Consider the following 15453-nt stretch of genomic DNA (forward strand, 5'->3'; position numbering starts at 1 on the left):
TTTATCAGTGTACCAATTAACTCTGTATTGTAGAATGCCAAAGAGCTTAATTTCTGTTAGCAAAATCTTGTAATTAGTAAGCAATATGCTCTCTTTTCCATTATATTTATTTTATGCACCACTGAAGTGGTCGTCAATATAATTATTCATTAATAATTATAAATGTAGTTGATTTACCCAGTTTCTGATTAACTGGAATTTTTGGATTTCTTCTATTTCTTGTTTCAAATAAATAAAATACACATGTTTAGCCTGTTTAAAATAACAATATAAACTTGCATTTCCATTGTCCATACTTTAAAATTTATTTTTTGAATGATTTTTACACTTAGAACAATAGTTTTAAAGATCTGACCGAACTCCAAAACCAGGTCCCTTGGGAGGTTGTGTCAGAGAAGTCAGACCACCAGATGGTTCACAAGAGAAACGTCCACTTCTGGGGGGGGGAAAAGAAATTAAACATTAGAATTTATATTGAATATATTATTCAGTATGTTTTCAGTCATTCTGAAACATCCACAAAAATCTGTTTCATCTTTCAATGATTTGTTTTAAGCAACTTTTACGTCAATGCAAGATAGAATGTGATGAAAAGAAATTGAAATACAGGAATGGGAGGGTTTTAGTTGCCAAATGTACACATTATTTCTGATTACAGCTAATGATCCACTTAATGACTGCAGTGAAGCATGCCCATTATGGCTGCAAGTCATGACAGTTGTAAAGTGGGTTACCACATGACCAACCTAATTTTACCACCTTTTCTGGAGCAATTGTTAAGCAACTGCAAACCAACTGTTGACAATGAGCCAGTTTTACTGAAAATCAGGAATAAATGTCAGTTATAAATGCCAGCAAATGTGACTGCAAGAAGCTGCAAATGTGGGCCAGTTGCTGACTGCCCAAAATGTAGCCACGTGAACCTGGAGAAGTGAGGCTGGCCATTAAAACAGGGTCATAAATGTCCTTGCCGAGGTCCATCACAACTTTGAATGTTTGCTAAGCAATTTGTCATAAATTGAGGACTGTCTGCACACTGAGGTATATGTCTGCTTGTGTGTAATCCCACTGAAATCAGTAAGAATTACTTAAGAATAACTGAACAAGATTAGAATTTGACTAGGTAATAATAGGTAGGGGTGGATAGAAATAGTCATAGAAATTCAGGGATGGGTTCTAACTTAATTCACTGCCTGCTTCCTCCTGCACTGCATGGCTGTGCCTCATGGGCACATGTGTACTTTGCACATGCATTCATACAGCGTTGAATTTTTTTAAAAAAAATGCCAAAAAAAGAGAGCCAAAACCAAGATGGCGACGCACAGTGATGGAATTCAGCTTTTGTGCATGATCAGAAGTTCCCATGGTTTTTTTTTTTTTTTGGGTAGTTATTTCCATGTGGGTGGACCTGCCTGAAGACGAATAAAGGAGTGGTTTCTCAATTCCTAAGACCATCAGAAATGTGTGCTTTCTGATGGTCTTAGGCGACCCCTGTGAAAAGGTCATTCGGCCCCCAAACAGATTGTGGCCCACAGATTGAGAACTGCTGCTGTAAATGCATCTTTGTTCTTAAAAGGAACATTAACATCAAGTAACAAAAAAAAATGGTTTCTCAATAACTAGAAAACTCTGAAATTTCAAAAAGCAGAATTTGATGAAAATTAACCAAACGATCATCACAAATCAATGATATCTACCAAACATGTTTAATTAACTTTGTCCTATACAATGGGGGTGTCAAACTCGCTTTGTCACAGCGTCACATGACGTATCAGAACTTCCCCCCTTTAAGACGGGTATGACTAGCATGTGACACATCTGGGCCATGAGTTCGGCAGTCTTGCTATACAACATCAGAACAATGATCATTGTTGGCTGAAACTTTGCCTAAAAAGGTCATATAGCATCTGAAATAAATTTGGGGATATAGGGCTACCAAATTAAACTCGACAGAATGTTACCTACCATATTTAGACATGAGAAAAATATTTCATAGATTGTATCGCCAATAAAATATGGAAAATACTTGATATTACTTCTCAAAAATGCCTTCATACACCTTTTCTGCTACTTAAAAATTAAGCAGCAGCTTTGTGTAGACCACCAAAGCATGGAACATAAAAAGCAAAATGTCTTGGTAATAAGATTTTATATTTAATCTCATACTGAAATATACATCCTAAGAATTTTATACAGTAGGAGTCTCCAACCCCTAGGCGTTGCATTGGCCAGGCACAAACTGGCCATGCAAATAAGCAAAGCTTCATTCACAGGATGCAAAACCACAGCCCCTCCAGTCCGCAGAAAAAACACTATCCATGGAACCAGTCCCCAGTGTCCAAAAGGTTGGGGGCCACTGTTCTACAGGATTGTTTTAGTAGGGTTTTTATCTTCCTTTCTCATGGTATTTTATTATGCAAATAATATACCTTGGTCCAGGTTTTGGAACTTTTCCAGCTTTCAGTTCATCAATTATGTTTTCAATGTCCTTTGTTTTCAGATCTTCCTGTAAAATTAAATGAAAACAATATTCCACAAATTAAACATGTCATTTTCTTAATCTATGACTATGTTTATTGTATTTAATATGTTATAGACCAGTGTTTCCCAACCTTTTTTGAGCCGCGGCACATTATTCACATTTACAAAAACCTGGGGAACATTAAGGGGGGGGGGGAGCTAAAAAAAAAGTTTGGACAAAAAAATCTCTCTCTTCCTCCCTTTCGCTCTATTTCTCTCTCCATCCCTCTTTCTTTCTCTCTTCCTTCTTCCCTCTCTTTTTTGCTTTCTTTCTCTCTCCCTCCTTCCCTCCCTCTATGTCTTTCTCTCTCCCTCCTTCTCCCCTCTGAGCTTTGCTTCGCGGCACACCTGACCATGTCTCGCGGCACACTAGTGTGCCGCGGCACACTGGTTGAAAAACACTGTTATAGACCTTTCTTTTCCTGAAAGAAGACTAATTGTACTTCAGAAGTTAATAGACTATCTTATATTTATTTATATGGATGCCTAATCTTTCAATTATGACTTTCTGTGATATTCTGAACATAATCTAAAAACTATGTATTAAGATTAAAGATATATGCATATTGTATTTTACTGTGTCTATCAAATGCATAGTTAATGATGGGCTATTATATTACCAGTAGAATATTGGCAAAATTAGATACCTGAGAAGAGATTTCATAATTTTAGAACAATGTCAAAAAAGGAAAATACTAAAATCTATCTGTATGTTTATGTCAATTGTGTTGAATTCCACACATAGTAAAACGCATCATACTCATTGAACACTACATGTGATTTAGCACAGTGATTTTCAAGTTTTTTAAAGTTATAGAAACAATTTATATATATATATTTTAAATTCTGCCACTCCCAAAAAGAGGTAACACTCTAGTATGTTCTAGAGAACACTGTTTCAACTCCCCCTCCATTCTTAATCTCTCAAGGAACTTGTTAGGACTCTGTCCAATCAGTTGGGTTAGCAATATGTATGTCTGTAGGTTTAACTGTGTTAATGTATGTAGCTTTAACTGTATGCTCTTTCTGATTGGTTGATTGTGTTGCAGATTGCTGTAAGAGGGAGCTAGAGATAATAGCTCTCTCTGATATGTTTCCTTTGATATTCTGTTCTCTATTGTATCTAAGCTGTGTTTATACCATTTTTATTTATGCACATGACAGACAACTGGTAAGAAGACATTGTTATTGGAAATTCTTTATGGGATTCTACTATTAAAGTAAACTTTAACTCAAGTTAGTGTATCTGTATGTGGTTGAATAATTAAAAACATAGAAACATAGAAGTCTGACGGCAGAAAAAGACCTCCTGGTCCATCTAGTCTGCCCTTATACTATTTTCTGTATTTTATCTTAGGATGGATATGTGTTTATCCCAGGCATGTTTAAATTCAGTTACTGTGGATTTATCTACCACGTCTGCTGGAAGTTTGTTCCAAGGATCTACTACTTTCAGTAAAATAATATTTTCTCATGTTGCTTTTGATCTTTCCCCCAACTAACTTCAGATTGTGTCCCCTTGTTCTTGTGTTCACTTTCCTATTAAAAACACTTCCCTCCTGGACCTTATTTAACCCTTTAATATATTTAAATGTTTCGATCATGTACCCCCTTTTCCTTCTGTCCTCCAGACTATACAGATTGAGTTCGTTAAGTCTTTCTTGATACGTTTTATGCTTAAGACCTTCCACCATTCTTGTAGCCAGTCTTTGGACCCGTTCAATTTTGTCAATATCTTTTTGTAGGTGAGGTCTCCAGAACTGAACACAGTATTCCAAATGTGGTCTCACCAGCATTCTATATAGCGGGATCATAATCTCCCTCTTCCTGCTTGTTATACCTCTAGCTATGCAGCCAAGCATCCTACTTGCTTTCCCTACCGCCTGACTGCACTGTTCACCCATTTTGAGACTGTCAGAAATCACTACCCCTAAATCCTTTTCTTCTGAAGTATTTGCTAACACAGAACTGCCAATACAATACTCAGATTGAGGATTCCTTTTCCCCAAGTGCATTATTTTACATTTGGAAACATTAAACTGCAGTTTCCATTGCTTTGACCATTTATCTAGTAAAGCTAAATCATTTACCATATTACAGACGCCTCCAGGAATATCAACCCTATTGCACACTTTAGAGTCATCGGCAAATAGGCAAACCTTCCCTACCAAACCTTCCCTTAATGTCACTCACAAACATATTAAAAAGAATAGGACCCAGAACAGACCCTTGTGGCACACCGCTTGTAACCTGACTGCTCAGAATACTCGCCGTTAACAATAACTCTGATGTCTACGCTTCAGCCAGCTGCAAATCCATTGAACTCTCCAGGGATTAAGTCCAATCTTCACTAATTTGTCTATCAGCTCTTTATGTGGAACCGTATCAAAGGCTTTGCTGAAGTCCAGGTAGGCAATATCCACGGCACCACCTTCATCCAACACCTTTGTGACATAGTCAAAGAGATCAATGAGATTAGTCTGACATGATTTGCCTTCAGAAAAGCCATGCTGATTTGGGTCCAATAAGTTATTGTTTTTTAGGTGCTGATTTATCCTCTTTTTGAGTAGTCTCCATCATTTTAACTACCACTGATGTCAAGCTAACTGGCCTGTAGTTACCAGCTTCTTCTCTACTGCCCTTCTTGTGGGTAGGCACAACACTGGCCATTCTCCAATCCTCAGGAACTTCTCCTGTTAGCAAGGATTGGTTAAACAAATCAGTCAGGGGGATAGCAATGACAGATCTGAGTTCTTTAAGAACTCTGGGGTGGATGCCATCTGGACCCATTGCCTTATTTATCTTTAATCGTTCATGTTCTTCTAAGACATCGGCTTCTAAGATCACTGGAGCTGAATCCGTACAGCTGGAAGCAATGCTATATTCCTCTATAGTATTATTTTGTAAGGTGTCTTTTGAGAAAACTGAACAGAAGTAGCTATTGAAATGGTCAGCGATCTCCTTATTCCCATTAATGCATGTATTATTCCCGGTACTAAGCTTTGTGATGCCGCAGTTTTTCTTCTTCTTATCACTAATATATCTGAAGAAGGTTTTATCCCCCTTCTTTACAGATTTGGCAATTTCTTCCTCTTTTGAGGCTTTAGCAGCATATATTATCTGTTTTGCCTCCTTCTGTCTCATTTTATACACCTCCCTATCAGCTATACTTCCAGACTCTTTATACCTACTATAGGCAGCCGTTTTTTCATTGACTATAGCCCTTACATCATTGCTAAACCATAGCGGTTTCTTCTTCCTTTTACCTTTAATTATTTGTCTTACATACAGTCCAGTGGCTTTTAAGATGGCCTTTTTTAATACAGTCCACTGGGTTCGCGCTCCTGCCATTTTATCCCTCCCCTTTAATTCATTATCTAAATATTCCCCCATTGCATTAAAATTTGTTTTTCTGAAATCCAATACTTTGGTTGCATTATAGGATTGCTCACAATGAGTTTTTACATCAAACCACAAACATAGGTGGTCACTGCAACCTAAATTTTCTCCCACCTTGACCTCTGAAACCCAATTCCCATTTGTAAAAACTAAATCTAGAATATTCTCCCCTCTAGTTGGTGTCTTAACCAGCTGTGCCAGAGCTGCTCTTACTTTTGCATGTAAGGGCACTGGGGATATTCCAGTCAACATCAGGCATGTTGAAATCACCCATAACCACAATACAGTAATACCTCATGATACGAACTTAATTGGTGCAAGGAGGAGGTTCGTATGACGAAAGGTTTGTAAGACGAAACATTGTTTCCCATAGGAAACAATGTAAAGTCAATTAATCCGTGCAACCCAAAAAAACCCCGCAAAAAAACGGCTTTCGGCGACTGCTGGGAAGCGGCGCGGCTGTTTTAAAAGGTGACAGCCGGCCTGGGGGGCTTCCTAGCACCCCCCCGAATGTGGTGGGAACCCCCCCAGGCCGGCTGCGACCTTTTAAAACAGCCACGCCGCTTCCCAGCTGTCTCCCGAAGCCGAACGCGGAAGTTCGGCTTTGGCGTTCGGCTTCAGGAGACAGCTTGGAAGCGGCGCGGCTGTTTTAAAAGGTTGCAGCCGGCCTGGGGGGGTTCCCAGCACCCCCCTGAACCCGGGTTCGGGGGGGTGCTGGGAAGCCCCCCAAGCCGGCTGCGACCTTTTAAAACAGCCGCGCCGCTTCCCAGCTGTCTCCTGAAGCCGAACGCCAAAGCCGAACTTCTGCGTTCGGCTTCAGGAGACAGCTGGGAAGCGGCATGGCTGTTTTAAAAGGTGACAGCCGGGCTGGGGAGCTTCCCAGCAACCTCCCGAACCGAACCCGGCGTTCAGAAAAATTTTGCCTCTTCTTACGAACTTTGTTCGAGTTACGAACTGGCGTTCGGGGGGCTTCTGGGAAGCCCCGCCGCCCGGCTGTCACCTTTTAAAACAGCCGCGCGGCTTCCCAGCAGTCTCCGAACGCCGGTTCGTAACTCGAAAAAAGTTCGTAAGAAGAGGCAAAATTTTTCTGAACCTCGGGTTCGTATCACGAGTTGTTCGTAAGACGAGGGGTTCGTATCTTGAGGTACCACTGTATCTCCCTTTAGTGCCATTTGGGTAATTTCATCCACCATCTTGTTGTCATATTCCTCAGATTGCCCTGGAGGCCAATGCAAATCCAGAGAGTCTCCAGATCTTGACATGTACAGTGATCCCCCGCTCGTTGCGAGGGTTCCGTTCCAGGACCCCCCGCAATGAGCGGGTTTTCGCGAAGTAGCGCTGCGGAAGTAAAAACACCATCTGCGCATGTGCAGATGGTGTTTTAAACTTCCGCAGCGCGAGGAGCCGAAGATTGGGGGGCGGCGCGGCTGTTTTAAAACGTCGCCGCCGACATGGGGGGCTCGCTAGCACCCCCCCGAACCCCCAACCCGGGTTTGGGGGGGTGCTAGCAAGCCCCCCATGTCGGCGGCGATGTTTTAAAAGAGCCGCGCCGCCCCCCAATCTTCGGCTCCTCAGCGGCGAGCGAGCGAAGCCAAGCCGGCAGCAATGTCGCCGCCGCTGCAGCCAACGCGCGCTACGATCTTCCGGGCAAGCCAGGCTCAGTCACGGAAGGCAGCCGCTTGGCCCGGGATGCTGGGCCGAGAGGAGCCGGGCTTGATCCGCTGAGCCTGGCTGGCCCGGAAGATCGTAGCGCGCGTTGGCTGCAGCGGCGAGCGAAGCCAAACTGGCAGCAATGTCGCCGCCACTGCAGCCAACGCGCGCTACGATCTTCCGGGCCAGCCAGGCTCAGCGGATCAAGCCGGGCTCCTCTCGGCCCAGCATCCCGGGCCAAGCGGCTGCCTTCCGTCACTGAGCCTGGCTGGCCCGGAAGATCGTAGCGCGCGTTGGCTGCAGCGGCGGCGACATTGCTGCCGGCTTGGCTTCGCTCGCCGCTGCAGCCAACGCGCGCTACGATCTTCCGGGCCAGCCAGGCTCAGTCACGGAAGGCAGCCGCTTGGCCCGGGATGCTGGGCCGAAAGGAGCCGGGCTTGAAGATCGCAGCGCGCGTTGACTGCGGTGGCGAGGGCTTGCGATGGAGGGTGGAGGAAGCGGCCATGGGAGGGCGAGCTGCCTTAGGGAGGAGGATCGGGCGGGACCAGGTGGGGGCTGGAATTTCTCCGCTGGGAAGAAGCGGCCAGGGCGAAGGGCGAAGGGCGGGTGAGCGGGTGCTGGAGAGGGCTTCTTGCCCTCCCGCCAGCAAGAGGGGGAGCGAACGGCGTGGGCAGGCGAAGGGCGGGCGAGCGGCAGCGAGGAGTTTGCGTGGGCGGTGGGGAAACTCCTCGCTGATGCCAGCAAGAGGGGGAAGACCCAGGGAAGCCGCCCAGCAGCTGATCTCCCGGTTGCCATCTACGCATGCGTGCCCATAGAAAAAAAGGGCACGCATGCGTAGATGGTATTTTGACTTCCGGGTTGAAAAATCGCGAATTACCCTGTTCGCAATGGTCGGGGACGCAATAACCGGGGGATCACTGTATTTTGAATTAGTGTTGTTTTTAGACTTTCTTTAACATAAATGGCTACTCCACCTCCCCTTCTCTCTATTCTATCCTTCCTATACAGTGTATATCCTGGTATGGATATTTCCCATTCATTAGAATCCTTAAACCATGTCTCAGTTATGGCAACCAGATCCAAATTATCTCTAGATATTATGGCCATTAACTCACAGAGCTTGTTGCTCAAGCTTCGAGCATTCGTGCACATTACCCGAACAACATTATTTTCATTATTAGTTTGCCCCTTATCATCCACAACTACATCTATTTTATTTGCAGCTCCCTTTTCATAAGCTTCCAAAAACTGATTTATCCTCATTGGTCGAGGACAGAAATCACCCACATCAGTTAAATCTCTGTCCCCTTTACCTAGTTTAAATGCCTGTCCAAAAAAGTTCTGAATTCCTCACCGAGCACCTGGGTACCTCTGTATGATGGATGCAAACCATCCCTCTTAAACAGCTCCCTATTAGACCACCTACTGACATCATGACTTACATAGCCAAAACCTTCAGCTTTACACCACTGCCTTAACCACACGTTAAACTCACTGATACACGTTGTTTTATCCTCTTGGCCACAAACCGGTAACACCTCTGAGAAAGTCACTGAATCTGCTATTTTACCCAGCTCCACACTTAGACATTGAAAATCTCTTTTTACTACATTGACATTTCTCTGGGACAAATCATTTGTGCCAAGATACACCACCACATCAACGTTATTACCTTTACTCACAGCCTTGACAATGTTTGTAATCCGCCTCCTGTCCCTGCTGGCAGTGGCCCCTGGGAGACACCTCATCTCCTTCACCACATCCTTACTCTGTCCCAAATCAACACCTCATAACTATTCATAACTACTCTCATAAACGTTTCCATGTATTCAAGAGTTACTTTGCGTATACATTAATATCAAGTTCTGATGAAACTCTAGTGAGAACAAGGGTACAATTCAAAAAACCTGATTTAGTGCACAAAAGCAAGTTGGTACACCAACAAACTTGCCAACTGAATGAAGAGTTTTACACTGGTATGAAGGGATCACATTTCAAGTTGCTAGGATAAAAGTCTTTATAATGCATCATCTTGTGATTAATTTATTCAGATAAATATGCATAAGGACACATATGCCAATTAGAAACAATTCAATTAAAAAGATAATGGTTTCATAATGGGCAAAACCCCGACAAAAAAAATTTATGGTTATCACTGACAGAGATGAATATGCTCTCCTGCTGGAGCCATATTCATATTTCTTTCCCATTGTGTTTTCTATCAGTACAGGCATTACCTATATATTCCTGCTCAGTCACAAAGCCAATGACACCAACGACCAATTTGCACTCAGTGCCAATAGTTTATGTTATAAAGGTAGTCCTCGAGTTTAGTGATCCTTCGAAGTTACAACAACACAAAAAAGTGACAGGATTGTTTTTCACACTTGGAACCACTGCAGCATCCCCATGCATGTGGGGATTTGGATGCCTGGCAACTGGCTCATATTTATTTATTTATTTAATTTATTATTTAGATTTGTATGCCGCCCCTCTCCGCCCGGGATGGGGCTCCTGTGGAGCCCCCGTGCATCCCTCCGGAGGAGCCACATCCCGGACGGAGCGGCCACCGCCTCCGCCTCCTTCCGCGCCCTGCCCCCGCTCGGCAATCGGCCCGGCGGCATTGCTGGCATTCCAGGTGGGCCGCCTGGCATGAGCACCAGTTTCGTGCCTCTCAGGCCGGGCAGACAAGAGGTGCGGCGCTCCCGTGGGGAAAGGAGAAGGCGGCGGCTCAAGACCTTCCCCGTGCGTCCCTCCGGAGGAACCCCTCTGGCAGTTGTCCGGGCGGGTGAAGGTGGCTGGGCCGCTGACAGGGACAGGCGGTGAGCGCTCGGAGGGGGCACAGCCCGGAGCGAGACTTGGCCTCGGCTTGTATCCCGAAATGCTCGTATATAGAGCAGCTCGTATCTAGAAGTACTACTGTAATGCGTGCAAACCCATTAGGAAAATCCAAACTGGGACGGCTGCGGGGAGCGGAGGGCTAGAGAGGAAAGTGGCAGGGATATGGGGCGATTGCGGAGAGCTCTGATGCGCACCGTTTTGGCCGCTGCTCGCAGCAGCAGCAGCAGAGAGAGAAGCGAGGGTTCGTAAGTAGAAAATGGTTCATGAGTAGAGGCAAAAAAATGAACACACAGTTTCTATCTCAAAAAGTTTGTAGGTAGAGGCGTTCGTAAGTAGAGGTACCACTATACTGCCAACTTCAAAACTACATTTATTCATTTAACATTGTGGCAAGAAAATAGGACAAAATCACTTTATCTTGTTTAGCAATAGAAATGTTGGGCTCAATTGTGGTCAGAGATTGAGGACTACTTGCACCTATTTTTGAAAATACCTTAATCAGACTTTTAAATAGACCTTTGCTCCTCATGGAGGCAAACTTGCTATTATTAGATAATGAATTTTGTTGTGTCAAGACTTCTATGGTTCCTCTAGTGGCCCGTTTATTAATGTTCTTGAAGACTATTTAATAAGAATCCAAGCTGTGTTACTTTGTCTTACCTTCCTCTCTTCTAGATAGATCTGTACTTAGTCAGTCAGTAAAAAGGAATAGGGAACTGACTATAAATAGACAACGAGACAGAAGTGTTTTTGCTTGTTCTGTTTCTTGAAGAAATGATTGTCATAGGGGTCAAATAAGCAATCAAGAAACAATATATATCATAAGCAACAAGTTAGTCATAGTTGGTGATAACGAGTTGGCTGCTTGGCTGAGCGCGGCGGGGTGTACACAGACACAGGAAGGAGGCATGAGGAGGAGCGGGAAAGGATCTTGAGCTGCCTGGTGAAGGATCTTGAGCTGCCTGGTGCGCCTCGGCCCTGGACTGGGAAGTTCCACGTCAGAGGGGCTGGAGAAGCAACCACTCCCACCTCCTCTTCATCCTCCTCCTCCTGCTGCAGCCCATTCTTTGGCCCCGCTGCTGCAGCGAGGGGCTAGAGGGGCGCTGCTGCTGTTGGCACCAGTGCCGCTGTCGCTGCCACTCCTCCTGCTTGGTGGCTGCTGCTGCTGAGCATGATTGATCCGCCGGAAAAGAGACAGAGGAAGAGGCTGCCCCACTGCAGAAGCAGGCGGGATTGAAGGGGGGAACTGCTTTGCCTTGTTATTAAGTTGCGGAACCCCTGGCTGGCCCTTGGGTTCCGCGGAATCCTGGTTGAAAAACACTGGCCTAGAACCCATCCTGGACTTTTCCTTCAATTCTTGGGAAAAGAGCATATCAGGTAAAAACCAACGCCCCATATATTCAATTTTGCAGTTACTAAGATTGTTGACACTGCAGGTTGAAAGAACCAGGGAAATGATTGAAGTCTGGGAAACTAGCCCCTTCTAAGTCAACGGGAGTACTGATTTATCACTAGCTTATTAGGTACTTAGGAGCCACTTAGGAGGACTTCATAGCATATCAATACACCAATCAACCAATAGAAAAGCACCATATAAATACAATGCATAGAAGTGTCCAAAGGACATGTTCTGATAGAGAGAAGTTCCCTTAGGATGTGCTCCAACACAAAACCCAAAGCTTGGAAGACTAAATTTCTGGTCCCAATGACTGATCCAGATTGGATCTTGCAGAAAATATATTGTTCTATGCTTGGCAACATCATAACCGTATTCAGGGGTCGACAAAGTTGTTCAGAATCTAGGAGCCAGCCAAAAAATTTAGGAGCCAGAATTTTTTTTAAGCAAACTTGGTTTTTAATTTAACAAAAAAAACATTACAAACGTTATAAACAACATTTTACTTTTAAAGATAATAAATATTATATTTTGATATTTTAGATTTTAGGCAACATTCTAGTGTTTTTCACTTTGCGTTTTGTGGCCATGAACATGCCTTGTGATTTTAGAGCTGAAGTACCAGTGGTCCACAGCCTTGGCAGGATCAAACGCCTTCACAGATGGCCCATTCATGGTGATCATAAACAAGTCACTTAAACTTTCTTCTTGCATCCTTGATCTGAATTTATTTTTGACCATGTTCATCAAACTAAATCCTCTTTCACAACATGAGGTTGAGACAGGGAGCACCGCTACAATCGACAACAGGTTTCCCAGAACTGGAAATCTCTCGGTGTTGGAGAGTGCCAAATCCAGAAGCTCACACAGTTTCTTTCCTTTTCCAAGGACCTTAAACTCATACCACTCATTGAGGAGTGAGTGAATGCATTGGTCATCACTTCTCCGTACTGAAGGAGCGGGTCCAGCAGTCACATGGGTTGCTCATGTCCAATCCGGTGGAACTGAGCCTAGTATTAAAAAAGCTTGCCGGATCCGCCCCTTCCCCAGAATTCGCTCAGTTCGCATATCCTGCGGTTGTATTGTGATAGCTCGTTCAACATTCTAACACCTTCCCTTCGATCCTTTTCTTCAAAAGTAGTAAGAATTGTTTTATCATTATTATTTACTTGCACTAATAGCGCCAGCCGTTTGTGGCTCGGCTTTTTTCCTTTGGAGAAGTTGCGGTTTCGTTTTCCCCCGGCGGTTTTGCCGTGTACGATCCCCGCGGCCGCTTGTGGATTCTTTTAATCCTTTGGCCTGGAGGTTCTGGTGCAAGTATTAATCTATTGATTTATTGATTCTTTATTGTATATAAAATATTAAAGGGCTTAAGAAATTCCTCCTGCGGAGTGAGACGTCTTCTAGTCTCCTGGACTTAGTCGATCGCTTCCCCTTTAAGAAATATACGGAGCGATTTTTCGGCGCGAAGGCCTTCGCGCCCTTTTTAAATTTAGGCCTCTCGTGTTGGCCTCCTGCCAGCCGCGTAGGCCTCAGTCCACCGCGTGGATCCCGGAGCGGGCCTTGGGGGTCCCAGGCTAAATTCTCCACCGGCTAAGCCTCCAACCAGAGTGCCTTGGTTTACTTAATTAAAAAGTTTAGGGAGGCTGGCCCCGCTGGATTTGGGGACACGAACTCTGGGTTTGCCCAGATTGTCCTCAAGTCTCAGCAGCTTCGAGGCCTCGAAGCAGGATCCATTCCTCTTGGGAAGTCCTTGAAATTCTTCTCCTTATTTATTCAGTTATTGGCTCAGCCTTGTCTTCTGTTAATTGTCAGACTATGGCTACCTTTCCCAAGAGAGGCACAACTAAAGGTCCCAGAGAGGCCAGGCCTACAGGCGATGAGATTACTAGTATCCCCCAGGCCTCTTCCTCCTCTTCTCCAGGGGCCCGCCCCTCGACCAAGGTCACCAGGGCCGAGAAGAGAAGGGACCTAGCCCTACAAAGAATCCATGACAAATCAGCAAAACGTTTGAAAGTGCAGGCCCAAGTAATCAGTAGTCAAGACCCCCCAGAGGCTTCTAGTCTACCTCCTTCTGGGGTCCCTGTGTTATCTCTGGATGAGCCTAACCTAGACAGACCCCAACCTAACCTATGGGGCATAGGGCCAGAGGAACCAGATATTATTGAAGATTCCCCCCAGCCAGGATCATCCCAGGCCTTTAGGGATTCTTCTGCCATCCCTGCTGATATTTCCAGTTTACCTCCTGAGTTCCAATCTATTTTTGCTGTGTTGTCCAAGGCCATTGATGCCAAACTCTCCACCATCAATGAGCTTCCCTTACCTCCTCCTCCTTCTCGTCCCTCCCGCCCCTTGGGTTCTTCCCCAGCGGTTAGAGCTCCTATTCAGGATGATTCAGATTCCTCCCAGGACGAATATGAGGATATGGAGGATGAGGAGGACCCTTTTCAAGGCCTATCAGATGATGAGGAATCCCAAATAAAGGTTCCTTCTCCAATTACCATTTTTCCTTCTCAATTATTCAAATCTCTCCTCCTCAAAGCTAGAATTTCTACGGGATTAGCGGCCCAGGAGAAACAAGCCTCCACTTCCACTGATCCCCCGGAGGAGAATTTACCTTACTTCACAGAGGAACAGGAGGATAACGAGGTAATTCCTATGCCTAAATTGTTTAAAGATGCTTTACTCAAACAATGGGATTTCCCAGCCTCTGGCCTTAATCCCTCCACCAAGGACAGAAAGTTGTACAAACTTTCCTCTTCCTATGAAGAGCTTCTATCCTTTCCCAAACCGGATGAACCTGTCAAGATTCTTCACTCGGCAGCGGCTGTGCCAGGCGAGGCGGAGGAAGTCCTCCGCCCAGAGGACAAGCGCATTGAACAAATGCTCAAAAGAGGGTTCACCGCAGATTCCTGGTCCATTAAAAGTTCGGCAGCGGCTTCCTTTTTCTCCAGAGCCATGCTGCTGTGGCTTCGCCAACTTCAACAGCATATTCCTCCCGATGACTTGAGAGGTCAACAAGACTTCAACAAGGTCTTTGCAGCTGCCCAGTACGTGGCTGATGCCACCTTACAATCTACCAGATTTTCTGCTAAGTCTATTGCAGCTTCTACAACGGCAAGAAGACTCCTATGGATTCGCCCTTGGCAAGCGGGAGTACGCCAGAAGTGGCAGTTATCCCAGGGCCCCTTAAAGCGCGACCTTCTCTTCGGTGATCTTCTGGATCCACTCCTCACGGAAACCACGGACAAGAAGAAAGTTTTGGGCCCAACCACAAAAAAGGCTACCAAAACGCAGTCCTTTCGTCGCCCAGGGCGCCAGCAAGATCAAGCGGCTTCCTATCAGAGATCTCCAGGTCAGTATTCCCCCCGCTTTCGTTCCCAAGGTAGGAACTCCAGGGGTAGAGGTTTTCGCTTCCAAAGGGGAGCTTCCTCTAACAGGGCTTCAAAAAAACCTAGATGGTAATCTTTCCTCTATTCCCATAGGGGGTCGCCTAGCTCATTTCGCCTCTAATTGGCGTCTCACCTCCAAGGACCCCTGGGTCATTGACACTGTTCAAACAGGCCTTCTTTTAGAATTTATTTCTCCTCCCCCTAAACGTTTTATTTCCTGCCCTTCTCCCAGGTCCTCCTCAGATTGTAACCGTA

At 45.0% G+C, this 15453-nt stretch overlaps 1 protein-coding gene across 1 annotated transcript in view; it reads right to left on the reverse strand.

Annotated features, from left to right (window-relative positions):
• Positions 1-280: 280 nt before the first annotated feature.
• Positions 281-15453, reverse strand: part of NDUFV2 (NADH:ubiquinone oxidoreductase core subunit V2) — a 29001-nt gene continuing 13828 nt past the window's right edge. The window contains exons 7-8 of the mRNA XM_070747566.1: positions 2430-2506; positions 281-436 (exon numbers count right to left, since the gene is read on the reverse strand). Of these exons, the coding sequence (XP_070603667.1) occupies positions 343-436; positions 2430-2506 (171 nt within the window). The 3' untranslated portion in view covers positions 281-342. The remainder of the gene's footprint in view (positions 437-2429; positions 2507-15453) is intronic.

Source organism: Erythrolamprus reginae, chromosome 3 (genome assembly GCF_031021105.1).
Source record: "Erythrolamprus reginae isolate rEryReg1 chromosome 3, rEryReg1.hap1, whole genome shotgun sequence".
Lineage (NCBI taxonomy): Eukaryota > Metazoa > Chordata > Lepidosauria > Squamata > Dipsadidae > Erythrolamprus > Erythrolamprus reginae.